General features: G+C 76.5%; 5 protein-coding genes and 5 non-coding genes across 10 annotated transcripts; 5 read left to right on the top strand and 5 right to left on the bottom strand.

Annotated features, from left to right (window-relative positions):
- Window positions 1–52: 52 nt before the first annotated feature.
- Window positions 53–2,589, top strand: KHK (ketohexokinase). The gene is given in 9 exon segments (XM_086743960.1): window positions 53–223; window positions 301–373; window positions 375–418; window positions 504–638; window positions 1,077–1,149; window positions 1,220–1,366; window positions 1,954–2,042; window positions 2,117–2,274; window positions 2,366–2,589. Coding segments are annotated over 9 exon segments (912 nt in total). The 5' UTR covers window positions 53–116; the 3' UTR covers window positions 2,452–2,589.
- On the bottom strand, window positions 2,569–3,940 carry CGREF1 (cell growth regulator with EF-hand domain 1). Its single transcript, XM_086743961.1, has 5 exons — window positions 3,854–3,940; window positions 3,681–3,752; window positions 3,433–3,503; window positions 3,207–3,331; window positions 2,569–3,131 (listed from the first exon to the last, which is right to left on the bottom strand). The coding sequence occupies exons 1-5, from the start codon at window positions 3,934–3,936 to the stop codon at window positions 2,748–2,750; spliced, it is 735 nt and encodes a 244-aa protein (XP_086600087.1). The 5' UTR covers window positions 3,937–3,940; the 3' UTR covers window positions 2,569–2,747.
- Window positions 3,941–4,624: 684 nt separating this feature from the next.
- Window positions 4,625–7,394, bottom strand: PREB (prolactin regulatory element binding). The gene is given in 10 exon segments (XM_086744716.1): window positions 4,625–4,766; window positions 4,840–4,999; window positions 5,087–5,159; window positions 5,231–5,404; window positions 5,638–5,762; window positions 5,831–5,911; window positions 6,118–6,211; window positions 6,213–6,297; window positions 6,390–6,585; window positions 7,239–7,394. Coding segments are annotated over 10 exon segments (1,218 nt in total). The 5' UTR covers window positions 7,374–7,394; the 3' UTR covers window positions 4,625–4,671.
- Window positions 7,395–8,540: 1,146 nt separating this feature from the next.
- Window positions 8,541–14,740, bottom strand: SLC5A6 (solute carrier family 5 member 6). The gene is made up of 16 exons (XM_086743959.1): window positions 14,611–14,740; window positions 11,907–12,373; window positions 11,546–11,611; window positions 11,428–11,479; window positions 11,254–11,321; window positions 11,008–11,162; window positions 10,691–10,831; window positions 10,467–10,596; window positions 10,291–10,379; window positions 10,102–10,214; window positions 9,954–10,021; window positions 9,773–9,859; window positions 9,490–9,665; window positions 9,303–9,406; window positions 9,104–9,225; window positions 8,541–9,018 (listed from the first exon to the last, which is right to left on the bottom strand). Exons 2-16 carry the CDS (start codon window positions 12,234–12,236, stop codon window positions 8,866–8,868), a joined length of 1,854 nt encoding a protein of 617 aa, XP_086600085.1. The 5' UTR covers window positions 12,237–12,373; window positions 14,611–14,740; the 3' UTR covers window positions 8,541–8,865.
- A 149-nt stretch (window positions 14,741–14,889) lies between these two features.
- Window positions 14,890–17,890, top strand: ATRAID (all-trans retinoic acid induced differentiation factor). Its single transcript, XM_086743962.1, has 7 exons — window positions 14,890–15,077; window positions 15,597–15,727; window positions 15,931–16,002; window positions 16,959–17,030; window positions 17,357–17,478; window positions 17,548–17,648; window positions 17,725–17,890. Exons 1-7 carry the CDS (start codon window positions 15,015–15,017, stop codon window positions 17,827–17,829), a joined length of 666 nt encoding a protein of 221 aa, XP_086600088.1. The 5' UTR covers window positions 14,890–15,014; the 3' UTR covers window positions 17,830–17,890.
- A 326-nt stretch (window positions 17,891–18,216) lies between these two features.
- Window positions 18,217–18,380, top strand: LOC147601117 (U1 spliceosomal RNA). Its single transcript, XR_015258331.1, has one exon. It is a non-coding gene; the product is annotated as a U1 spliceosomal RNA (small nuclear RNA).
- A 588-nt stretch (window positions 18,381–18,968) lies between these two features.
- On the bottom strand, window positions 18,969–19,132 carry LOC147601118 (U1 spliceosomal RNA). Its single transcript, XR_015258332.1, has one exon. It is a non-coding gene; the product is annotated as a U1 spliceosomal RNA (small nuclear RNA).
- A 2,835-nt stretch (window positions 19,133–21,967) lies between these two features.
- Window positions 21,968–22,131, top strand: LOC147601119 (U1 spliceosomal RNA). The gene has a single exon (XR_015258333.1). It is a non-coding gene; the product is annotated as a U1 spliceosomal RNA (small nuclear RNA).
- A 588-nt stretch (window positions 22,132–22,719) lies between these two features.
- On the bottom strand, window positions 22,720–22,883 carry LOC147601120 (U1 spliceosomal RNA). Its single transcript, XR_015258334.1, has one exon. It is a non-coding gene; the product is annotated as a U1 spliceosomal RNA (small nuclear RNA).
- A 1,438-nt stretch (window positions 22,884–24,321) lies between these two features.
- LOC147601121 (U1 spliceosomal RNA) lies at window positions 24,322–24,485 on the top strand. The gene has a single exon (XR_015258337.1). It is a non-coding gene; the product is annotated as a U1 spliceosomal RNA (small nuclear RNA).
- The last annotated feature ends 328 nt before the right edge of the window (window positions 24,486–24,813 follow it).

Consider the following 24,813-nt stretch of genomic DNA (forward strand, 5'->3'; position numbering starts at 1 on the left):
GGAGGGCGGGCCCTGACTGGCGGGGCGGGGCGCGGGGCGGGGCGCGGGGCGGGGCCCGGCTGCCGGTGCCGGTGCGGGTGCCGGTGGCGGCGCCGAGCGGAGCGGCGGGGCCCAGCATGGCAGCGGCCGGCGCGGGGGAGAGGCGGATCCTGTGCGTGGGGCTGGTCTGCCTGGACATCATCAGCGTGGTGGAGGCCTACCCGCGCGAGGACACGGACACCAGGTACGGGGGCGCTGCCGCCCCCCGTCCGGCCCCGCGCCCACGGCCCCGCGCCCACGGCCCACGGCCCGGCCCCGCAGGTGCGTGTCGCAGCGGTGGCAGCGCGGCGGGAACGCCTCCAACTCTTGCACGGTGCTGGCGCTGCTGGGAGCCCCCCTGCGCATTCATGGGCTCGCTGGCCCCCGGCCCGGCCGCCGAGTGAGTGGGGAACGGGGGGCGGGGGGCTCCGCCGTGGGGCTCCGCCACGCCCGCCTCGCCCCTCACCCCGTTCTCGTACCCCCAGCTTCATCACGGCCGATTTCCAGCGCCGTGGGGTGGACGTGACACACGTGGCCTGGCAGCCCCGCGGGGACGTGCCCTGCGCCTGCTGCCTGGTCAACGCCGCCAGCGGCTCCCGCACCATCGTGCTGCACGACACGTAAGGATGCGGCCACCCGCTGCGTGCACCCCGGCCCGGCCCCTCGCGGTCCCGCCGGCGTGGCCGAGGGATTCCCCGTGACCCCACGCACACAATCGCCGCGATCGCTCTGGCACGCGGGGCGGCCGGCACGGCCCGCATGGGGATGCTCAGCACCACGCACGGCGCGCGGCCCAGCGCTGCCTCGGCCGTGGCGGTGCTGGCAGGGCAGCTGCAGCACGCGCCGCCATGGGGGAAGCTGCAGGCGGGCACCACCAGCCGGCCGCCGCCGTGCTGCCCTTTGAGTCCGGCCCAGGGTCGCGCTGCGCCACCGTTAATGAATCACCCGGGCACCGCCACCCCCATGGGGACCTCTGCCCCCGCGCCGCCCTTCGCCCCCGGGGCCGCCCCGCGCTGCAGCGGGGGCTCCCCCCGCGCTGCCTGACCCCCGCCCCGCAGGAACCTGCCTGACGTGACGGCCCGCGACTTCGAGCGCGTCGACCTCGCCCAGTACAAGTGGATCCACTGGGAGGTGAGCGCGGGCGGGGGGCGGGGGGTGCGGCGCGGGGCCCGGGGGCGCGTGCCAGGCTCTGCGCCCGCAGGCGCGGAACGCGGCGGAGCAGGCGGCGATGATACAGCGGGTGGAGCGGCACAACCGGGCCCGGCCGGCGGCCGAGCGCATCCGCATCTCGGTGGAGGTGGAGAAGCCGCGGGACGAGCTGCTGCCGCTGATGGCGCTGGGCCACGTGGTGCGCGCGGCGAGGGCGGGGCCTGGGCCGCGGCGGGGGCGGGGCTATGGGCGGAGTCACGACTCCGGAGGCGAGGCTGTGGATCTGGGGGGCGGGGCTTATAGCTCCACTGCCGGTGGCGGTGATGGGCGGGGTCAGAGGCGTGGAGGGGGCGGGGTTAGGCCCAAATCGTGTGGGCGGAGCCAGGGTCGAAGATGGGGCGGGGCTTGTGGCTGGGCGGGGCCGCTTGTACGGGTGATGGGCGGAATCAGAGCTACGGAGGGGGCGGGGCTAGTTTGGGGGCGGGGCTAGCGCCACAGAGAGGTGTGGCTAAAATGGGGGGGAGGGCTGCAGAGGGGGCGGGGCTACCAGCCATGAGCAGGGTTGGAGGGGGGCGTTGGGGGGCAGCGGGCGGGTCCAGATGTGGGACGGTTGGGTCCTCAGGTGGGGGTGCAGAGAGCGGGGGTCAAGGTACGAGGGGAGAATTGAGGGGTGCGGAGATTGGGAGGGGTATGGGGGCACAGGAAGATGTGGGTGGGGGCTGGGGGCACAGCAGGTGTGGGTGGGGGTGCAGCGGGGGGGTGCGCCCCGTCCCACCCCTCCCGCAGGTGTTCATCAGCAAGGACCTGGCCCAGCACTTTGGGTACCAGTCAGCCCCCGAGGCGCTGCAGGGGCTGCGCGGCCGCGTCCAGCCGGGGTAGGAGGGGGGTGGGACAGGGGTCACAGTGGGGGGCATGGCCGCGCCCCACGCCCACCCTCCTGCACCCCCAGGGCCACGCTGATCTGCGCCTGGGCCGAGGAGGGGGCCGACGCCGTGGGGCCAGGCGGGGAGCTGGTGCACGCGGATGCCTTCCCTCCGGAGACGCTTGTGGACACGCTGGGGGCCGGCGACACCTTCAACGCCGCCGTCATCTTCGCGCTCTCGGCAGGTGGGCGCGGCTGGGCGCGGCACGGCCACGGCTCGGCACGGCCCGGCCCGTTCCGGCTCGTTCTGGTGGGGCTGACGGCCCCGTTCCGCAGGGAGGAGCCTGCAGGACGCCCTCACCTTTGGCTGCCGGATCGCGGGCAGGAAATGCGGGATCCAGGGATTCGATGGCATCGTCTGAGCCGGCCGCGCTGCACCAGGGACCCCCGCACCCTCCGCGCCCCAGTGCCAATAAAGCCCCCGTGCTGCTCCAGCACCGCTTCCCGCGGCCGGGCCGCACCGACCAGGGCTCAGGCGCTCGCCGGCGGCAGCCCCTCTATTTCTGCATCCCGCCACGTTACAGCGTGACCGCGCAGGACGGGGGCACGGGGACCCCCCGAAACACCGTGTGCCCTGAGCAGGGCAGGGAGCAGGCGGGGCACCGCACCCCACAGCCACTGTGGGGCTGGTACGGCCCTGCCCACCGCCCCCCACCGCCTACCCTTCCCCCGCGTCCCCCTGAACCGGGGCTGCCACCCCCTCGGGGGCTTCAGCCTCGATGGCTTCGTCCCTGGGGGCTTCCTCTGCCTCCACAGCTTCAGCGCCGGGGGCTTCGGCCTCGGGGGCTTCCTCCGCATCCGGGGGTCCCGCACCGGGGGCTTCCGCTGCCTTGATGGGTCCCGTGCTGGGGGCCCCCTCTCTCTCCGCAGTCTCAGCCCGGGGATCCGCCTGCCCCTCCGCCAGGCTGCCGCCCCCCGCCTGTCCCCCGCGGGGCTGTCCCGGGGGTCCCCGGCGCGGGGGCAGCAGCAGCTCGGGGGGCTCGAGCAGCCCGTCCCCGCTCAGGTCCCGCCGCTCCAGGGCTCGGTCCACCAGCGCGGCCACCTGCGGGGACGGGGACGGGGTCAGGGCGCGGGGCGGGGGCTCGGCGGGGAGCGAGGGGCCGTGCGGGGCACCCACCGCCTCGGGGCGCGGCCGCCCCCCGTCCCGCCGCGCCAGCACGGCTCCCAGCAGCTGCAGCAGCTCCAGCCCGTCCAGCCGCCCGCCGCCGTCGTGGTCGTGCAGCGCGAAGAGGTACAGCAGCGCTGCGGGGCGCGGCCGCCGTGGGGCATGGGCGCCGTGGGGCTGCGGCTGCGCCCCTGCCGCCCGCGGGACCCCCGGCCCCCCCGCCGCCGCGCGGTCTTACCCTGCTCCCGCGTCATGGCCTCCGCGTCCCGCTCCGGCGGCCCCAGGCCCCGCACCGCGCTCCGCAGCAGCCTGGGGGCAGCGGGGCTGGGTGTGCGCCGCCCTGCCCCGCGGCTGCCCCCGGGCCCACCCCGCCCCACAGCCCCCGGGCACTGCCCGTGCCCCCCCTCCACCCCCCCCCGGGTGACTCCCCGACGCGCAGCCCCCGGGCCGGGGGTGCGGGGCCGGTGCCGCGGGGCGCGGACTCACGGCAGCGGGAGCAGCTCCGGGCTGAACGGGTCGGGATCCGGATCCGGCCCCGTGGCCGCGGGCACCTCGGGCCTGGCCGGGGCGAGGGGCCGGGGTTACCGGTGCCCCCGGGCCCAGCCCCGGGTCCTCGCCCGGACCCCGCGCCCCCCACCCGCACCCAGGCGCGCCCGTACCCCTGCCCCGCGGCCCTGGGGGCGGCCCGCGCCGCCGGGCCCAGCAGCAGCAGCAGCAGCAGCAGCACCCGCGGGCTCCTCATCCCGCACTCCGCGCACAAACACCCCGCTGCCGCCCGCCCCGGGCCACGTCCCCGCCACGTCCCGCCCCGCCCGGCCGGCAGCGCGGGGGTTAACCCGCACCCCTGCCCGCACCCAAGATGGCGGCCGGCCCCACGCGCGCCCGCTCTGGGGCGGGGCCACCGCGGGGGCGGGGCCGCGCCGGACCCCCCAGCACAGACGGGAGCGCGCGACCTTCGCCTCCAGTTTTAATGGCAGCAGCGGGGCGGGGGGGCTGGCGGGACCTCCTCCTCCCCGGGGCGGGCACTGCCCCACCCACGCGGGGCCACCCCCGCGCCCCCCGAGCGCCAGCGCCGGGGCCGCTCCCTCCTCTGCCCCACAGTCTGCACGGGACGGGCCGGGGCAGCCTGGGGGGTCCCGCCCGGCGCGGGGGGGTCCTGTCCTGCGCGGGCACGGGGGGGTCCCGTCCTGGCACAAGGGGGTCCTGTCCCGCGCAGGCACAGGGGGGCCCGTCCCGGCACAAGGGGGTCCTGTCCCGGCGCGGGGGGGTCCTGTCCTGCGCGGGCACGGGGGGGTCCCGTCCTGGCACAAGGGGGTCCCGTCCTGGCACAAGGGGGTCCTGCCCGGCACGGGCACGGGGGGGTCCCGTCCTGGCACAAGGGGGTCCCGTCCGGCGCGGGCACGGGGGGGTCCCGTCCTGGCACAAGGGGGTCCCGTCCTGGCACGGGCACAGGGGGGTCCCGTCCCGGCGCGGGGGCCTAGACGAAGCCCGGGAAGGCGAGCTGCAGCAGCAGGATGGCGGCCACGATGAGGCCGGCGCAGAGCAGGAGCAGCAGCCAGACAGGGAGGGAGCCTGCAGGGCAGAGCGCGGTGAGGGGGGCACCGCGGCCGTGGCCCCGACCCCCCCGCAGCCCCCCGGCACCCACGGCGGCGGGGCAGCAGGTGCAGCTTGCAGCGGCTGTCGACGGCCACGCTGAGCAGGGCGGCCTCGTTCCCCGCCAGCAGCTCGCGCCCGCCCCGGCTCTCGGGGACGAAGGCCACGTCCGTCACAACGATGCCGTGCGCCTCCTTCACGTAGTACAGCCTCTGCGGGGCACAGCGGGGGGGTGGCCGTGGCCGTCTGGCCCCCTGGGGGGGGCCGGGGCCACCCCCGCGTCCCACCCCGCCACTCACCTGCAGCGAGAAGGCGATGTGGATGGCGACGGAGCCAGTGACCGTGCCCAGCCCCAGGAAGGTGCCCGAGTCGCTGCGGGGGGGAGGGCAGTGAGCGCGGGCCGGCACAGCCCCCCGCCCCGCGGCCACCCGGCCCCCCGGTACCTGACGGAGAGGCAGGAGATGACCTCGCCGCCGCAGGGCCGCGTCAGCAGCGGCAGGAAGCTCCTCCCGTCCCACTTGGTCAGGTAGCAGGGCGGGGGGCGGCGCTCCCGCTTGTGGGGCACCTGCACCGTGTAGAGCCGCAGCGCCCCGGCGTCGTCCTCCACCGCCCCGAACCTGCCCCAGCACAGCGCGGGCTGCGGCGCTCCCCACCGCCGGCACGCCGCCCCCTGCACCCGGGGCCGCGACGGGGCCCGGCGCCCAGCATCCTCCCCTCTCCCCTCTCCAAACCAGCCCCCAGACCCCCAGAGCGTACGGCACAGCCACCCCCCGCCCCACTGTGGGGAGGCTCCGCGCACCCCAGACCACGCTGGGTCTGCGGGGCGGCCCGTCCCACCCCCCAGCCTCACCGGCAAGCCTGGTAGCGGTAAGCCCTGTCGGGGATGCCGGGCAGGTTCTCGTTCCAGCGCAGCCCCGTCACCAGCTGGTCCCGCTGCCACACGCAGCACTGGAAGTCCCGTCCCGCCGTCACCACCTGCGCAGAGACCGCGGGCGTCCGAGGGCGGCTCTCCCCGCGGAGCCGGGGAGCCTCCCGCCGCTCACCTTGTTGTCGGGGCCCAGCGCAATGTCCTCGATCTCCCCGTCGTGCGCTTTGAACTCCAGCGTCTTCTTCATGCTGGGGAACTGCAAGGGCAGGGCGGGCGTCAGAGCTGCGCCCCGCGGCAGCCCCCGGCGCAGCAGCTGGCGTCGCTCGGGGAAGGCGCCGGGAAGACGCCGTGCCACAGAACCGCACGTGCTGCCAGTCAGGCACCGCCACGTCCCAGCCTCCCCTGCGGACACACGCTGCCGCTGGCACGGCGATGCCTGGCCGCGGCTCCCGCCGCGCGCACCTCCCACAGGCGCAGGAAGCCGTCAGCGCCGCCAGTGACGAGCAGGGAGCCGTCGGCGTTGAAGCGGACGGCCTTCTGCAGGGCGTCAGGGCTCCGTCACCTCGCTCGTCTGGCTCTGCGTGTCGCTCTGCGCCGCCGGGCCGGGGCCCTTCCGCCTCCGCGGCCCCTTCTCCGCGCTGCCTGCGGCGGGGCGGAGCACATGGAGCCCTGACACGGCTGCCCGCCATGCCGCGCCCCACGGCACCCTCGCGGCGGGGAGAGCGGGGCCTCACCGTCGCGGCCGGCGCAGCCGCCGCCGGGCTGCGGCGCGCGCAGGCTGAAGCGCAGGATGTGGCAGCTGGCGTCCTGCCCCGCCGCGATGATGTCGCCGGCCAGCGCCATGCTCATGGTGGCGCGGGTCTCGGTGTCGTGGGAGTGCAGCAGGGAGGCGCTGAGCCGGCCCCCGATCTGCTCCAGCTGCAGGAAGTGCTGCGGCGGGGGGGGGTCGGCCTCAGCCCCCCCGCCCCGCTCCGCCCTGCGGCCGCCCGCCGCCCCACATCCCCCCCGGGGCCGCCCCCGCATCCTCACCCGGGGCCGCCCCGCACGCCCCCCGCCCGGGGCCGCCCCCGCATCCTCACCTGGGACCGCCCCGCACACCCCCCGTCCGCGGCCGCCCCCGCATCCTCACCTGGGGCCGTCCCGCACGCCCCCCCGCCCGGGGCCGCCCCCGCATCCTCACCCGGGGCCGTTCCGCACGCCCCCCGCCCGGGGCCGCCCCCGCATCCTCACCTGGGGCCGTCCCGCACGCCCCCCGCCCGGGGCCGCCCCCGCATCCTCACCTGGGACCGCCCCGCACACCCCCCGTCCGCGGCCGCCCCCGCATCCTCACCTGGGGCCGTCCCGCACACCCCCCGTCCGCGGCCGCCCCCGCATCCTCACCTGGGGCCGCCCCGCACGCCCCCCGCCCGGGGCCGCCCCCACATCCTCCCCTGGGGCCGTCCCGCACCCCCCGACCGCCGCTGCCACCCCTGCCCCACACCGGGCCGGGGCTCCCCCCGCCCTCCCGGGCCCCTGGCCCCACGCAGCCCGCCCGGCCCTGCAGCCCCCGCGGCCCCGTCACGCCCCCCCAGCGCCCCCCGTACCACGCCGTTGCGGATGCCGGTCTTGGCGGCGCCGCCGCCGCCGGCCGTGATGGCGAGCGGGCGCCGCGGGTGCAGCCGGACGGTGTAGAGCGGGAACGGCGCCCGGTACAGCTCGGCCGGCCGCCGCGGCGCCATGGCTGCGCCGCACACGTCAGCGCGTCACCGCGCCGCCGCCACGTCCGCACCGCCCCGCGACACGCCCCCGCCCAGCCCCGCCTCCTGTCATCGACAGCCCCGCCCACCGCCGCACCAGCCACACCCCTCTTCCCTCGGAGCCACGACCCCCGTCACCCCAGCCCCGCCCCCATGCGGCGCGGTCGCGCGTGTCCGTGGGTGCCGCCCGCGGCTCCCCCCGCCCCGAGCGCCCCCCGTGCTCCCCGCCTCCCGCCCGGGGCCGGCTGGGCTCGCCCCACCCCACCCCACGCCCCCAGCCCGTCACTCGTGGGCCCCTCACGCGGCCCCACGCCCGCGGGAGAGCCGCTCTGCAGCCCCACGGCGGGGCCCCGCACAGCCCCGGCCCCAAGGCCCCCAGCCCCAGAGCCGCCCGGGACGGCGCAGGGTGGGGGGGGGCTCCCCCGCCGCCGGCCCCTCGGGGTCCTCACCGCCGCCCAGCAGCGATGCGGGGGCCGGGGCGCGGGCCGGGGCGCGGGGCTCTCGCCTGCCCACCCGTGTAGCCCCCCGGCAGCGGGACGGGCGGGGAGCCGGCTGAGCGCGGGAGCGGGGCCCCCGCACCTCTGGGGACGCGCCTGCACCCCTCGGCCCGGGCCGGGGCGTGGGCAGGGGGGCAGGGGCCGCCCCACGGCCCGCGGGTGGGTGGGAGGCGGACAGAGGGGACGAGCGGCGCGGCGGGGGATGGGTGCCGTTCCCGGGCGCGTGCCCCCGCCCCGCTCCCGCCGCAGGGCCCCCCCGGAACGCGGGGATCAGGCGCAGTGGCCGGGACGAGGGGGGCTGGTGCCGATGGGATCCGTGCCCCCGTCCTGTGCGGGGGTCCACGAGCTCGGCGGGCACGGGACCCCGGGGAGGGCAGGGATGGGGGCACACGCCCCACACTGCCCACGGGGACCCCCAGCAATGAACCCGCAGCGAGCACCCCACACCGGCCTCCAGCCGGTGGGACGGGACCCCCGGACCCTCAGCCCGGGGCAGACACCCCCGGCCAGGGAGCAGCTGCCCCCCGCGCCGTGGGAGAGGGGCCGGGGCAAGGCCACTGCCATGAACCCCCCCGGCTGCCAGGCTCCTGCGCCACTCTGGGGGCTGGGGGGTCCCGCGGGCAGGGGGCTGGGGGGGGGCTCCTGCAACACCTGCGCTCCAGAATCATTTATTGGGGGGACAACGAACACAGAGGGGGGTGACAGGGGGCCGACGGGGGCACGGGGCAGCCCCCGGCCCAGGAGCGGTGCGGTAAGGCACGCGGCCGGGCCGGGGGGCAGGGGGCACCGCTCCCACCCGCCGCCCCCCCACCCGTGGTCCCAGGACCCGTGGCCCGGATAGGGGGTGCAGCCCAGCCAGCCCCCCCGGCAGGGACCCAGCCCCTCCCGGTGCCACCCTGCACGAGGTCCATGCCCCCCAGCCGGAGGGGGGCTGTGGCAGGGTGCGGGGGGCGGCCGGAACCCCCGCGCCGGGGGGCTCAGAAGGAGGTCTCCTGCAGGGCGTAGGCCGGGGCTCCAGCGGCGCGGATGTAGCCCTGTCCCTCCTCCTCCTCCCGCCGCCCGGGGCCGGGGGGGGCCAGGCCGTTGGGCACCCCATTGCTTTTGACGGCAGCGGCGGCGCGGTCGGCGTCCTGGGGGGACAGAGCGGGGGGCAGCAGGAGCGCGGGCGGGGGGCAGCAGGAGCGCGGGCGGGGGTGCTGGGCCCGGGCCCCTCACCTGGGCGGGGAAGCCCACCCCGCAGCAGAGCCGCTGGCGGTAGCGCCGGGGCAGGCAGCACAGCAGGCGCGGCAGCACGGGGTAGATGGTGCGGGGGTCCAGGGCGGCGGCGGGCGTGGGGCCTGGGGGGCACAGCGCGGGGTGAGCGGGGGCCGCCCCGCCGCTGCCGCCGCCCTTGCGCCCGCCGCGGCGCACTCACCGGTGAGCAGGCTGACCAGGAGCCCCACCAGGATGACGGTGGTGGAGTTGTGGGCGCTGTACCACATGTAGGACAGGCTGTAAAACCGCTGCAGCCCCGAGGGGCTGGGGTGGGCGCGCGTCAGCGGGGCGGCGGGCGGCACCTCCAGCCCCCGCACGCAGCCGCAGCCCCCCCCCGTCCCGCTCACCTCTGGGGGGCCGGCGTGGGGGGCAGGAGCGTGGCGGCGAGGGCGGCGGTGAGGTTGCTGGCGTCGGGGAGCGCGGTGCCGTTGGGCGGGGGGGCCGCCCCCGGGCCGTGCAGGAGGCCGCCGATGCCCACCCAGAAGGCCATGGCCAGGCCGGCCAGCAGCCCCACGACGGCACCCTGCGCCGGGGGGAGGGAGGGCGCTGAGCCCCCGGCCAGGCACGGGGCCCCCGGCACTGCGCCCCACACAAGGGGGTCGGACCCCCGGCCGGGCAGGGGTCACTCACCGTGGCGTTGGCGCAGGGGAAGAACATGCCCAGGCAGAAGAGCCCCAGGAGCGGCCCCCCCACCATGCCGAAGATGCTGATGGCCGCCTGCGGGGACACGGCCCTCAGCGCCAGCCCCTCACCCCGGCCACCCGCCCGCTGGGTGCTGCAGCTGGGGGTCCCGCACCCCCCGCACCCCTACCTGCAGCACGGGGCCCAGCATGGAGGAGACGTAGGCCATTCCCAGGCAGAGCAACCCATAGCCGAGAGCTGGGGAGAGGAGCAGGGGTCAGGGTGGCGCTGGGGACCCCTCACTGCCAGACCCTCACCCTGCGCAGCCCCCCGCTCACCCAGCAGCTTGGAGAGCAGCGTGGCGCGCGACTCCGACAGCCCGGGGCAGTGTGGCCGGACCAGGTCCTCCATGGTCACCGTGGCCAGCGAGTTGAAGGCGGAGGAGATGGTGCTGGGGAGGAGAGGGAGCGGGAGGGGGCTCGGCCCGGACCCCCGCAGCCCTGCCGGCCCCGGGGCCGCCCACTCACCTGAGGGACCCGCTGAAGAGGCAAGCGACGAAGAGGCCGGGCAGCCCCGGCAGGTCCTGCAGCACGTCCATCACGAAGTACAGCACCAGCTGCAGCAGGGGGGTCAGTGCCTGCGGGGCTGGGGGCTGCGGGGTCCGGCCCCGCGGGCTGCAGTGGGGGGGGGCCCGGCTGCCCACCTGGTCGGAGGAGCTGGGGCGCTGGGCGGGCGCCAGCGGGTGCTCCCGGTCGTAGACGAACATGACGAGGCCGGTGAGGCAGCTGAGGCAGAGGACGATCTGCTGGCAGGGGAAGACGGCGTAGCAAGAGCTGCGGGCGCCGGGCAGGCGTCAGGCGGGGGGCTCTGGGGGGTGGTGGAGGGGCCCGTCCCCGCCCCGGGACCCCCAGCCCCGGCCCCACTCACAGCTTGGCCTCCCGCTCGCTGCGGGCGCTGAGGTAGCGCTGCACCTGCGCCTGGTTCACCCCGTACAGCGACAGCATCATGAAGACGCCCCCCACGGCCAGGGTCCAGAAGGTGTGCCGCTCGAAGGGGTCGGGGTCCAGGCTGCGGAGAGCCGCCGCAGGGGGGGTCATGGCGCCCGCTCCCCGCCAGCACGGGGAAGGGGCGGCAGGAACGCGCCCTCCGCCATCCCCCGCATCCCCGCGGTGAGGCGGGGTGCCCGGCCCCGGGTGGGCGAGGGCGCCTCGGCACGGGGCACGGCGGGAGGCACGGCCACTCACTCGATGCCGGCGATCTTGCCCTCCTGCTCCGCCAGGCGCCAGACGCGGGCCATGCCGCCCACGCGCCGGGCGCCCACCACGATGACGGCCAGCTGCCCCGCGAACATCACCAGCGTCTGGAAGACGTCGGTCCAGATGACGGCCTTCAGCCCGCCCTGCGGAGGCACGGCGCCCGTCACCGCGGCCTGGCTCGGCGTGGGGCGCCCCGCGGCCAGCCCCGCTGCGGCGCGGCGCGCGGGCACTCACCAGCGTGGTGTAGAGCGTGCAGACCAGCCCCATGGTGAGCACCGCGCTCCAGAGGTCAAAGCCCGTCACTGGAAGCGGCAGAGGCCGTTAACGTGCCGGGGCGGGGGGGACGGCAGCCCGCCAAGGCGGGATGGGGCCCCCCAGCACCGCCCCTCTGTTCCTGCGCCCCCTTACCTGCGTTGAGGGCCAGCACGGGCGCGTAGAGCACCACCCCCATGTAGATGACCTGTGGGGAGCGCAGCGCTGCAGCCGAGCACAGCGCCCCGCGCCCCCCGGCCCCCCGGCCACTCACCATCTGGAAGATGAAGGTGACGGTGCCGAAGATCCGCACTGTCTTGTTGAAGCGCAGCTCCAGGTACTGCGGGGCAGAGGGGGCAGGGAGACGCGGGGTCCCGAGTCGGGGGGATGTCCCCCCCCGTCCCCACATCCCCCGTGGTGCAGAGCGGGGCAGGCAGCCCCGTGCCGGCACCTTGGCTCCCGCTGCCGCAGAGACGACGGGGCCGGGACGGGCGGGAGCACAGCAGGCTGGGCGCCGCGACGGGGGCACAGCGCAGCAAGGGATCAGGAGCCAAAACACCCGCCGGGCGCCATCAGCTCGTCCCCCGAGGCCACGCGCCTGCCTGCGCGCCCCCCCCGTCCCCGTCCCCGCTCACCTCATAGGTGCTGGTGATGCGCAGGCGGTAGAAGACGGGGATGAAGACGTGGGCCGGGATGAGCAGCCCCAGCAGGTAGGAGCAGCCGAGGAACCAGTACTCGGTGCCGAAGCGGTAGATCTCGGCCGGCACGCCCAGGATGGCCACGGCCGACTGGAAGGTGGCCAGCAGGGAGAGGGCCACGGGCAGGAAGCCCATGTTGCGGTTGGCCAGGAGGAACTCCTGCACCGTGCGCTGCCGGTCCCCGCTCAGCGCGTAGAAGAGCCCGATGGCGGACGACAGCACCAGCAGCAGCGCGAAGATGCTGTAGTCGATCACCGTGAACTCCATGGCGAGCCGCTCCCGGTGCCGCTGCCCCGCCGCAGCCGCCGCTGCCCCCGCTGCGCCCCGCCGCCCTCATGGGCGCACCCAGCGCCGGCAGCCGCCCCGGCAGCGCGTCCCGGCTGGCATCTCCCCGGCACTCGGAGCTGCAAGAGGAGGGACGGGAGTCAGCGCCGAGCGCCGCAGCAGACGCCACAGGGACCTTCGCTCGCTCCTCTGTCCCGGCCTCAAGGACCCGGCCGGACCAGGAACGGCCCCTTAAGCCCTCTCCTCCCTCTGGGCCGGGCACCGCGGCGCCCACCCCCGGCCTGCCCCCGCCAAGGGAAACGCGCGCCTCTCCCAAAGAGCGCCGAGGCCACGGCTGCAAAAACAGACCCACCCAGGACCCCGGCAGCACCGGCCCTGCCAGCCCCGCGCGGCCCCGGCAAGCCCGGCAGAACCGGCCCCACGCCGCCAAGCCCAACACAGCCGCCCCCGGCGCAAGGCAGCCCCGCCAAGCCCGGCAGCACCGGTGCTGCCCCAGCCAAACACAACGCGACCCGACCGCCCCGGCACCGCGCAGCCCCGCCAGGCCCCGCAGGGCCGCCCCCGGCTGAGACCCCAGCCAAGCCCAACACATCCACCCCGGCCCTGGCGCCAGCCGGCCGCCCCGGTGTCAGCACAGCCCGGCCAGCGCCGCAGCAGCCGCCCCTACGGCGGCCCCCCCTGCCGCGCCGGCAGCCCCCGGCCCCGCAGGACCCACGGACGCGCAGCGGAGCCCAGGCTGTGCCGGCAAGGAGGCGCAGGAGCCCCGGCACCCTCGCCCAGCTGAGCAGGGGCTGGGCAGGGGGTGACCCCCACGACGTGTGCCCCACACAGCCGGGGACGGACGGAGAGGGACCGCCAGCCTCGGAGGCTCCGGCAGCAGCCAGACGGAGCAGGTGTCCGAGCCACCGGTGGCCCTGGCACCCCCTGCCCTGCTCAGGGCCCCCGCCCCGGCCCCAGCCCCTGCAGAGGGGGCGGCCAGGCAGCACCAGGAGCGGGCACGAGCAGAGACCCCCCCTCCGCCCATGAGTGCAGGGGGAGCAGCAGGCCCCGGTGGGACAGGGGGCGCAGGATGGGGGGGACCCTACGCTGCCCCACCGGTGGGGCAGTGTTAGGGGCTGCCGCGGGGCACACAGAGGCCGAATCCAGGCTGCCCGTGGCGGGGGCCGGCGCTGCGCCCGCCGTGATCCCCGGAGGAATGTCTGCGCGGGGCACGTGTGGGGGGATTAGGCCGGGCCCCGCCTGGCACCCCTGCGCCTGGCACGGCTTGCCCGGGCCTGCCCGCCGCGGGGGCCTGGGGCGGCCGTGCGGCACGGGGCCGCGTCGGCCGGGCAGGAAGAGGGTGAGAGGGCAGCGCCTCCCCGCCGCCGTCCCTGTCCCAAATACCACCCCGCGTGGCGCGGCTCCCGGGCAGGGTCCAAGGTCACCCCGCCACATTCCACCGCGCAGACCAAACACGGGGCGGGCGGCCCTGACGGCGGCCATGCCGGCACCGCCAGCCAAGGCTCCCCGTGCCCGGGGGCCCCGGGGCGGCCCCGGCCCAAGGCCCCGCTCCCGTCCCGCCGTGACCCTGCCTGAGGCCCCGCTGCCCCCTCCCCTGAGGTCTCCGTGTCCCCAGCCCACGTCCCCGCCCCCTCAAAACTCAGCGTCCCAGCCCCCGGCCCCGGGGTTCCCCGTGTCCCCGCTGACCCCGCCCGAGGCCCTGCACGCCCGTTCCCGGTGCCCCCTCCCCGCCACTACCGTGTCCTCGCTGACCCCGCTGCCCAGCCCCGCCCCCTCCAGCCCACGGCCCCTCTCCCTTCCCCGGGATGCCGGTGCCCCCAGCCCCCCCGGGCCCGCAGTGTCGCGGTGCCCCCAGCCCTCCGGTCCCTCAGGGCCCCCGGTGCCCCCAGCCCCGGCTCTGCCCGCCCCCGGTCCCCCAGTGTCCCGGTGCCCCCAGCCCTCCGGTCCCTCAGGGCCCCCGGTCCCGCAGTGTTGCAGTGTCCCCGCCCCTCCGGTCCCTCAGGGTCTCCGGTGCCCCCGGCCCCGGCTCTGCCCGCCCCCGGTCCCGCAGTGTCGCAGTGTCCCCGCCCCTCCGGTCCCTCAGGGTCTCCGGTGCCCCCGGCCCCGGCTCTGCCCGCCCCCGGTCCCGCAGTGTCGCAGTGTCCCCGCCCCGCCGGTCCCTCCGGGTCTCCGGTGCTCCCAGCGCCGGTCCCTCCGGGCCCCGGCCCCCCTCGCCCCCGCCGTCCCCCGTGACCCCGGCTCCCCCGGTGCCGGCCGAGGGCTTTGGGGGCCGCGGGAGGAGCCCGGCCCCGGCTGCGGGGCCCGGGGCGGGCGGTGACCTTGCGGGGCGCGGCGGCCCCGCTGTAACGACACTCACCGGTCACCGGCCACCGGCACGGCCCGGCACGGCCCACGTGCGCCCGGGCAGCCGCCAGCGCGCCCTGATGACGCACGAGGGGGGGCAGAGCCGCCTTCCCGCCACTGCGCTCGCCCCGCCGGGGCGCGCCGTGATGGCGTCATGGGCCCACACCACCGGGGGGGGGCGGGGGGGCCGCCCCGGCCGCGCTCCGCTGCCCCGCGCAGGTCACCGCGCCCCCGCCCCGCCGCGGGGGGCCCGCGGGGTCCAGAGGGCGCGCGGCCGGGGGGGGAGGGGCAGAGGGGGTGAGGGCCCCGCCCCGCTCACCGGGCCCCGCCGCTCCCCGCCGGGCCCGCCAGGGGGCGCCCTCGCGCCGGGCGGTACCGGAAGAGCCCCGGTGCGCGGGGGTGGCGGCGGCGGCGGCCATGGGCGGGTTCGTGCTGCTGCTGCTGCTGCTGCTGCTGCCCTGGGCCGCCGCCGGCGCGGGGGTGAGCGGGGGCCGGGCCGGCGGTTGGAGGCGGGACGGGGCGGGGCGGGGCAGCCGGGGTCGAGGGGGCCAGGGGTTCGGGGGGGTCCCGGTGGCCGAGGTGTGCCCGGGTCGGGGGGTGCCCGGGCTCGAGGGGCGCCCGTGGTCTTGGGGCACCGGGGTCGGAGGTGCCCAGGTTGGGGGGCTCCAGGGGGTCGGGGAGTCGGGGGGTGCCCGGATCAGGGGGGTCCTGGAGGATCCTGAGGGTCGGGGGGGTCCTGCGGGTCGAGGGGTCCCAGGGGCCGGGGTGTCCCAGAGGCTGGGGGGTCCTGGGGGCCAGGGGTCCCCGTGTCAGAGGTGCCCGGATCAGGGGAGTCCCAGGGCTCGGGGTTCCCGGTGTCGGGGGGGTCCTGGGGGTCGAGGGGTGCCCAGATCGGGGGGGGGCCGGGGGTCCCGATGTCAGAGGTGCCCGGGCCAGAGGGGTCCCGGGGGCCGGGGTCCCGGTGTCAGACCCCTGTCCCCCTGAACGCCCCCGCCGCAGGTGTGCGCGCAGTGCCCGGGGCCGGTGCGGAACGGCTCGGTGGTGGCCCAGTACTGTGCGTCCCAGGCCGGCGCTGGGAGCGAGGGGCGCTGCTGCTGGGAACGGGGCGTCCGCCCGGAGCGCCTGCTGGGGTACAGGGGCTGCAGAGGGCGGGCGGAGGGGTTTGGGGGCCATGTGGGTGGGGGGTGCTCGGGGTGGATGCGGGAGGGTGGCTGGCGTAGGGGGGTCACCCAGTGGGTGTTGGGGGGCGTGGGGTGTGCAGGGGGGCGGGTAGGGGGATTTGGGGGGTGCCAGGCATGCTGGCATCCCTCCTCCAGCTGCTGCCCCCTCCCAGGCTGGACCTGAGCAACTGCTCCCTGCGCAGCCTCCCCCCGGCGCTGGCCGAGGCCGCGGCCGCCGTCGTGCTGTGAGTGCTCGGGCCCCGTCCTGCTCCCGCGAGGGAGGGTCTGGGGTGGGTCTGGTGGGACCCCCTCCCCGATGGGACCCCCGGGCTGGCACGGTCCTGCCTTCCTGGTCCCTGTCCGCACCGCGCTGCCCCAGGCCCCCAGCGACTGGTGACGGCCAGCGCAGCTTTGCCGAGGGGACATCGGGCCCGGCTGGTCCGGGGGCCTCCCCCAGTGGAGGGACCGTGTGGGTGGGCGAGGGCTCAGCAGCTCTGTCACCTCTGGAAAGCTGCGAGGCTTTTGTCACGGCGCCACGCAGCGTCCTTGTCCCTAAACTGGGGAGACGTGGGGTCAGCAGATGAGGAGTTGGCTGGACGGCCGCGGCCGGAGAGCCGCTGTCAATGAACGGCTCGACGTCCAAGCGGAAACCGGTAACGAGCGGGGTCCCTCAGGGGTCTGGGACTGGGGCTGCGCAGGGTCTTTATTAACCACGTGGTGGGATTGAGTGCGCTCAGCAAGCCCGCGGGTGGCACGAGGCTGCGTGGTGCGGTTCATTCGCTGGAGGGAAGGGCTGGCGTCCCCTGGGGCTGGGCAGGGCCCCCTGGCTCCCGAGGTCCAACCGGGCCACGTGCAAGGGCGATCCCAGCACAAATCCAGGCTGGCCGGGGCTCTGAGCAACCGGATCCGGTTGGAGATGTCCCTGCTCCTGGCAGGGGGTTGGACTGGGTGGCCTTGAACGGTCCCTCCCCACCCAGACCCCTCTGTGACCCTCTGACGCCATCCCAGAGGTGCCGTATCCCCAGGGCTGATGTCCCCGGCGGGGAGCAGCCTGGCCCCAGGCAGTGATGTGGGGCAGAGAGGGGACCCCCACCCACAGCTCCGCCAGCCCTGCGCTGGGGGCTCCCCCGGGGCAGGTGCTGTTTGTGGGCACCTGGGGCAGCGGAAAGTGGGGGTCCACGTGCCTGGCGTGTGTTTGCAGGGACCTGACGGAGAACCCCCTGACGTCCCTCCCCGACGGCTCCTTCCTGGGCTTCACCCAGCTGCAGCGCCTGTGAGTGCCGGGGCGCGGGGGCAGCCGTGGGGCCGGTGCTGAGCTCTGCTCCCCACGGCGGTGCCGCTGCCCTGGGGCCGGTGCTGAGCTGTGCTCCCCACGGCGGTGCCGCTGCCCTGGGGCCGGTGCTGAGCTCTGCTCCCCACGGCGGTGCCGCTGCCCTGGGGCCGGTGCTGAGCTCTGCTCCCCACGGCGGTGCTGCTGCCGTGGGGCCGGTGCTGAGCTGTGCTCCCCACGGCGGTGCCGCTGCCCTGGGGCCGGTGCTGAGCTGTGCTCCCCACGGCGGTGCCGCTGCCCTGGGGCCGGTGCTGAGCTGTGCTCCGCAGCGCGGTGCCGCTGGCGCTGGCGTGCCCGGGCGGCAGCAGCGCCTGGGAGGAGGTGATGACGCGCGAGAGCGGCCGGCTCTGCCAGGGCCAGAGGAACCCCTGCAACGGCTCCGGGGAGCTTGGTACGGTGGGGGGACGGGGACGGGGAGCTGGCCCTCGCCGTGCCCCGTGACCCCCGCTCTGTTCCGCAGCCTGGCTGTGCCCCGAAAACGCCGCCTGTGCCCCCGCCGGCCCCGGCCTCACCCAGTGCCTCTGCCATGGCCCCTTCCACGGCTACAAGTGCCTGCGGGAGGTGAGGACGCGGGACGGGACCCCTCTCCCGGTGCCCCCCGGCCGGAGCTGGCGCCGTCACTGCTGCTCTCTCGCAGGGGACGTTCCCGGTGCCGCTCTTCGCCGGGACCCTGGGAGCCATCACGCTGGCCCTGGCCCTGCTGCTGTGGGGCACCCAGCGCCGGAAGGCCAAGGCCCCCTGAGCGCGGACCGGGGCCCGCGCCGCTGCTGCGGGCTGGGGAGAATAAAGCTCACGGGACCCCCCACGCGTGTCTGTCCGGCTGCTGCGGGGCGCTGCGGGGCTCTCCAGGCTGCTCTGCGAGCCGGCCCGCGGGGCTGGGGGCGGGGTCCGGCGGGAGGGGCGGGGCCATGCAGATCGAGCACCGCGGGGCATGACGGGACACACCCCCACGCACCGAGAAGCCGCCGGCCGCGGCGTGAACAAACGCCGCGTGGGGGCTGCGCGGCGAGGCACAGCGTGGGGCTGGGACGGGCCGTGGGAGCGGGGCTCGGGCGGTCGGCGCGGGGTGTCGGCGTGTGGTGGGTGTGCGTGCGGCGGGGTGTCCCGGGCGGCGGGGGGTGTTGGGAGCATACTTACCTGGCAGGGGAGACACCATGATCAGGCAGGTGGTTTTCCCAGGGCGAGGCTCATCCCTTGCACTCCGGGTGTGCTGACCCCTGCGATTTCCCCAAATGCGGGAAACTCGACTGCATAATTTGTGGTAGTGGGGGACTGCGTTCGCGCTCTCCCCTGGCACGGCGGTGACAAGAGCAGAACGGGATGACGGAGCGCTGCCCAGGGGCTGCTGCACCCTGGGGGCTTGGGGTCCCAGTGCGGGGCTGGGTGCGGTGCCATCAGCGGCGGGGCTGGGCTGTTGCGCGCACTGCGCCCATCTCCGGGCCCCGCCGCCCGTGCGGGGACAGTGCCCGCGGGGACACCCCGGGCCGGGCAGGGCCGGCGAGCGCCGCAGCCGCCGCGTCACGAGCCGCAGCGGACGAGCCGTCCCCAGCCAGGGAACCTCGCTGCTCTGCCCGTCACCGCGCCGTTCCCGTCGCTCGGGAAAACGCGGGGAAAAACACCCGAGTCCTGCGGGCACCGAGCGCGCCGCGCCCGGCCCCGCTCCCTGCCCGGCTCCGGCCACCGGCGAGATCGCGGGGCGTGGCAGCCGGGGGCAGCGGGACGGGCCCGGGATCCCGCTTGACACCGCGGGGACGAGGAGGCCGCAGCCCCCAGCTCAGCGCCGGCACTCGGAGGAACCTGCCCCGGCCGAGCTCCCGGGAGCCAGCACCGGCACCGCTCCTCCCTCGCGCACTTTCAGATCTGCTCTTGTCACCGCCGTGCCAGGGGAGAGCGCGAACGCAGTCCCCCACTACCACAAATTATGCAGTCGAGTTTCCCGCATTTGGGGAAATCGCAGGGGTCAGCACACCCGGAGTGCAAGGGATGAGCCTCGCCCTGGGAAAACCACCTGCCTGATCATGGTGTCTCCCCTGCCAGGTAAGTATGCTCCCCACGCCCCCCGCCGCCCGGGACACCCCGCCGCACGCACACCCACCACACGCCGACACCCCGCGCCGACCGCCCGAGCCCCGCTCCCACGGCCCGTCCCAGCCCCACGCTGTGCCCCGCCGCGCAGCCCCCGCGCGGCGTTTGTTCACGCCGCGGCCGGCGGCTTCTCGGTGCGTGGGGGTGTGTCCCGTCATGCCCCGCGGTGCTCGATCTGCATGGCCCCGCCCCGTCCCCTCCTGGGAACGGCCCAAAGCTGCGCCAAGGGCGGCCCAAGAGGGGTCACACCCTGCAGCCGGCTTCCCGGAGCGGCGGCCGACACCCCGAGCCTGTCGGGGTTGCAGAGGCGCCCGGACGAGGCCCCGATCCCACGCCTCAACTTTTGGTCAGCGCTGCGGCGCTCAGGCAGCCGGTCCGGGAGATCCGTGTAGGGCCCCTCCAGCTGCGTTGTCCTCTCCTCTGCTCCTCACAAAGGGGAAATCCCAGCCGGAGCTGCCCGGCGCGGTCATTGCTGACCGACGGAGGGTCTGGCACGGAGGGCGGAAGCCCCGGCCGCAGACGGGGTCAAAGCTGCCCGAAGCAGGGACGCCAGCGCAGCAGGACTCCGGCCGGGGAGCGGATTTTCCCTGGGTGCAGAACCAGGAACGGCCTCAGCGTCCGGCAGCCGCCCCAGACGGGAGCGGCTCAGGGGCCAGACCCGGGCTGGGTGCGGGTGCGGCGTGAGGCTGCCCTCGGGACGGGCGCTGGTGCGGGCGGATGTGGGGAGCCTGCTTGTGACGCACCTCTGCAGACCCCACAAAGAGCCGCGTGTTGGGGTAGGACTCTGACGAATGCACTGCTCATGGGTTTTCTCTTTTGCATTAAAGCACAGCCGTGTCTAATTCACCCCAAGGGTGCTACAAAAATTCCCCACCCTACCCTGCCCCATCCTACCCTTCCGTCCCCAAGCAGGACGGCACACAGTGCGCTGTACCCCAGAGGTGGCTGTCCCAGCTGGGTCCCCTCCGGCCCCTCGCCCACCGCAGCTGCCGCCCGGGGAGCAGGGGACGCCCGGTGCGGTGCCGGCGCCGCTCAGCAGCCGCTGACACGCAGGCCATCAGCAGCCCCATGCCACGCGCAGTGGCGAGCGCGGCACCGCCGGGGCGGCTGTACCGCAGGTGACCCCATCCCGGCCGAGCCGGGCACACGGTCAGCCGCGGCCGTCAGCTCGGTGGGCTCGCTAAAGCTCTCCCTTGCGCTCGTCCGCCCCAGACTAACACCGGGAACAGGGAGGCACCGCGGGGACACGCGCAGAGGAGCCGTCTGGAGCAGAGCCATCCTGTGGCACAGCTGCCACCCCCAGCTGGGGTGTCCCCGGCTCGGGGCGCTGGGGGCCACCTCAGCCCCTTCCCCGCACCTCCCCCCGCGAGTGCCGCCGCCGCGGCTGCTTTCGGCGCTCCGGCTGCAGGGGCTGGGGGTCCGGCGGGAGGGCGCCAAGCCCGTCCCGTCCCCGCACCGTCGTTGCTGCCGAGGACAGAGGCCGTCGAGGTGCCGAGAAGGAGCCGGCTCCCTGCGGAGGGCGCAGCCGGCGCTCGTCGCCCTCGGCGGCCAGGGACGCGCCCGCCCGTGCCGGGACACCGGAGGCGGGACCCGCAGGGCCGGGGTGTGCGCAGGCCCCACGCCCGGGGGAGGTGCGCTCCATCCGGCGGCCTAAGCGCTCGCTCTTGCCGCTCGGACCCGCCGGCTGCGGCGGTCCGGACGCGGAGACCGAAGCAGGTGGGGTGCGGGTGCGTATTTACCGGCTTCGAGCCGGGCCCGCCCCGCCCCGCCCCGCCCCGCCCCGCCCCAGAGCTCAGCCACGCCCAGAGCTCAGCCCCGCCCAGAGCTCAGCCCAGCCCAGAGCTCAGCCCCGCCCCGCCCCGCCCCAGAGCTCAGCCCCGCCCCAGAGCTCAGCCCCGCCCCAGAGCTCAGCCCCGCCCCAGAGCTCAGCTCCGCCCAGAGCTCAGCCCCGCCCAGAGCTCAGCCCCGCCCAGAGCTCAGCCCCGCCCCAGAGCTCAGCCCCGCCCCAGAGCTCAGCCCCGCCCCAGAGCTCAGCCCCGCCCAGAGCTCAGCCCCGCCCAGAGCTCAGCCCCGCCCAGAGCTCAGCCCCGCCCAGAGCTCAGCTCCGCCCAGAGCTCAGCCCCGCCCAGAGCTCAGCCCCGCCCCGCCCCGCCCCAGAGCTCAGCCCCGCCCCAGAGCTCAGCCCCGCCCCAGAGCTCAGCCCCGCCCCAGAGCTCAGCCCCGCCCAGAGCTCAGCCCCGCCCAGAGCTCAGCCCCGCCCAGAGCTCAGCCCCGCCCCGCCCCGCCCCAGAGCTCAGCCCCGCCCCAGAGCTCAGCCCCGCCCCAGAGCTCAGCCCCGCCCCAGAGCTCAGCCCCGCCCAGAGCTCAGCTCCGCCCAGAGCTCAGCTCTGCCCAGAGCTCAGCCCCGCCCAGAGCTCAGCCCCGCCCGAGAGCTCAGCCCCGCCCAGAGCTCAGCCCCGCCCAGAGCTCAGCCCCGCCCCGCCCCGCCCCAGAGCTCAGCCCCGCCCAGAGCTCAGCCCCGCCCGGGACCAGGTCAGGGTGTGGGGCGTGGTCTGTCGGGGAGGGGGCGGGGCCATGCAGATCGAGCACCGCGGAGCATGACGGGACACACCCCCACGCACCGAGAAGCCGCCGGCCGCGGCGTGAACAAACGCCGCGCGGGGGCTGCGCGGCGGGGCACAGCGTGGGGCTGGGACGGGCCGTGGGAGCGGGGCTCGGGCGGTCGGCGCGGGGTGTCGGCGTGTGGTGGGTGTGCGTGCGGCGGGGTGTCCCGGGCGGCGGGGGGTGTTGGGAGCATACTTACCTGGCAGGGGAGACACCATGATCAGGCAGGTGGTTTTCCCAGGGCGAGGCTCATCCCTTGCACTCCGGGTGTGCTGACCCCTGCGATTTCCCCAAATGCGGGAAACTCGACTGCATAATTTGTGGTAGTGGGGGACTGCGTTCGCGCTCTCCCCTGGCACGGCGGTGATAAGAGCAGATCTGAAAGTGCGCGAGGGAGGAGCGGTGCCGGTGCTGGCTCCCGGGAGCTCGGCCGGGGCAGGTTCCTCCGAGTGCCGGCGCTGAGCTGGGGGCTGCGGCCTCCTCGTCCCCGCGGTGTCAAGCGGGATCCCGGGCCCGTCCCGCTGCCCCCGGCTGCCACGCCCCGCGATCTCGCCGGTGGCCGGAGCCGGGCAGGGAGCGGGGCCGGGCGCGGCGCGCTCGGTGCCCGCAGGACTCGGGTGTTTTTCCCCGCGTTTTCCCGAGCGACGGGAACGGCGCGGTGACGGGCAGAGCAGCGAGGTTCCCTGGCTGGGGACGGCTCGTCCGCTGCGGCTCGTGACGCGGCGGCTGCGGCGCTCGCCGGCCCTGCCCGGCCCGGGGTGTCCCCGCGGGCACTGTCCCCGCACGGGCGGCGGGGCCCGGAGATGGGCGCAGTGCGCGCAACAGCCCAGCCCCGCCGCTGATGGCACCGCACCCAGCCCCGCACTGGGACCCCAAGCCCCCAGGGTGCAGCAGCCCCTGGGCAGCGCTCCGTCATCCCGTTCTGCTCTTGTCACCGCCGTGCCAGGGGAGAGCGCGAACGCAGTCCCCCACTACCACAAATTATGCAGTCGAGTTTCCCGCATTTGGGGAAATCGCAGGGGTCAGCACACCCGGAGTGCAAGGGATGAGCCTCGCCCTGGGAAAACCACCTGCCTGATCATGGTGTCTCCCCTGCCAGGTAAGTATGCTCCCAACACCCTCCGCCGCCCGGGACACCCCGCCGCACGCACACCCACCACACGCCGACACCCCGCGCCGACCGCCCGAGCCCCGCTCCCAAGGCCCGTCCCAGCCCCACGCTGTGCCTCGCCGCGCAGCCCCCACGCGGCGTTTGTTCACGCCGCGGCCGGCGGCTTCTCGGTGCGTGGGGGTGTGTCCCGTCATGCCCCGCGGTGCTCGATCTGCATGGCCCCGCCCCTCGAAGCGGCCCTGCCGCAGCTCCTTCTATCTGCAAGGCCCCGCCCCTCCCGCAGGCCCCGCCCCTCCCGCAGGGCAGCGCCGCCGGGCGCCGTTACGGGGGCTGCAGCGCCGGGAGCCGCGCGGGGAGTCCCCGCCGAGGCCCGGGCACCGCCGGCGGCGGGCGGGGGGTGCGGCCGGGACGGGGGAGCAGCGGGCGCAGACGCAGCGCAGCCCCGGAGCCCCGGGCGCCGGGAAGCCCCGCGGGAGCTGCGCGGCCGGCGGCTGCCACGGCGCCGCGCCCCGGGGCTGCGGGACCGGTCACCGGTCGGTTCCCGCCGGGGCCGCCCCCGAGCCGGCAAGGAGCGCGGGGCGGGGCCGGCCGGGAGGCGGCGTGGCCGGTGCCACGGGAACCGTCACGGGCACGGTAACGCCGGGTGCGCTCCTTCGCCGCCGCTCGGGGCTGGGCCGCCGCCGGGAGGGACAAAATCCGGGCCAGGCGCGGGCTCACGCGCCGTCTCGGTGTGACCGCGCCGGGCCTGGCCGTCCGCAGGAGCTCCCCCCGGCCGTGCCGGTCCCCAGCGCCCATGGGCGGAGGGCCGCAGAGCTCACGTCCCGGCACAAAACCTTCTCCCGCCCGGCTCCCGCCGCGCTCCGGAGCCGCTCCCCTCGGGGCTCCGCGTCCCGGGCCTTTCTCTGTGACGGCCTGCGGCCCGCGCCACCCAACCGCGCTTCCCCGAGCGTGGGTGAACGGAGCGATGTCCCGTTCGCTAGCGCCGCCCGCCCCCGTGGAGATCAATTGATCAGCCGCCGCCGGGCTGTCCGTCCACCGGGGAGCTGCGGCCGGTCCCGCCACGGCCCCGGCGGGGGCCGCGCAGGGACTCAGCTCAGAGCCCGCGGCCCGCGCGCCGCGAGCAGCCAGCGGCGATGGCTGTGACCGCCGCCAGGCGGCGCCGCCGCGGCAGGGCCGCTTCGAGGGGCGGGGTCCGGCGGGAGGGGCGGGGCCATGCAGATCGAGCACCGCGGGGCATGACGGGACACACCCCCACGCACCGAGAAGCCGCCGGCCGCGGCGTGAACAAACGCCGCGTGGGGGCTGCGCGGCGGGGCACAGCGTGGGGCTGGGACGGGCCGTGGGAGCGGGGCTCGGGCGGCCGGCGCGGGGTGTCGGCGTGTGGTGGGTGTGCGTGCGGCGGGGTGTCCCGGGCGGCGGGGGGGTGTTGGGAGCATACTTACCTGGCAGGGGAGACACCGTGATCAGGCAGGTGGTTTTCCCAGGGCGAGGCTCATCCCTTGCACTCCGGGTGTGCTGACCCCTGCGATTTCCCCAAATGCGGGAAACTCGACTGCATAATTTGTGGTAGTGGGGGACTGCGTTCGCGCTCTCCCCTGGTACAGCGGTGACAAGAGCAGACTGGTGTTCTACTCTGGAGTTTCAGTGCTGCGGGGGTCGTACCCGCATCTCGTGCACTCCGTTGCGTGTACCGGACGCGGGGTCTCGCAGTGGTCCCCCGCTGCAGGCTGGTGAGGGACTGCGCGTGGTGCCCTCGGGACACGGGTGGTGACGTCACTGCCCTGTGGTTGTGCTTGGTCACCCCACGCGCCCGTCCCGTCCCACGCCGCGTGTCCCCTGGGTGCGGGGCCCTGCGGCCCCTCCCGCCGGGACGCAGCCACGCGGCTCCCTCACGTGGCGCGGAGCGCTGCGGTAATGACGTTGCCA

This window comes from Chlamydotis macqueenii, chromosome 3 (genome assembly GCF_036417535.1).
Source record: "Chlamydotis macqueenii isolate bChlMac1 chromosome 3, bChlMac1.mat, whole genome shotgun sequence".
Classification (NCBI taxonomy): domain Eukaryota; kingdom Metazoa; phylum Chordata; class Aves; order Otidiformes; family Otididae; genus Chlamydotis; species Chlamydotis macqueenii.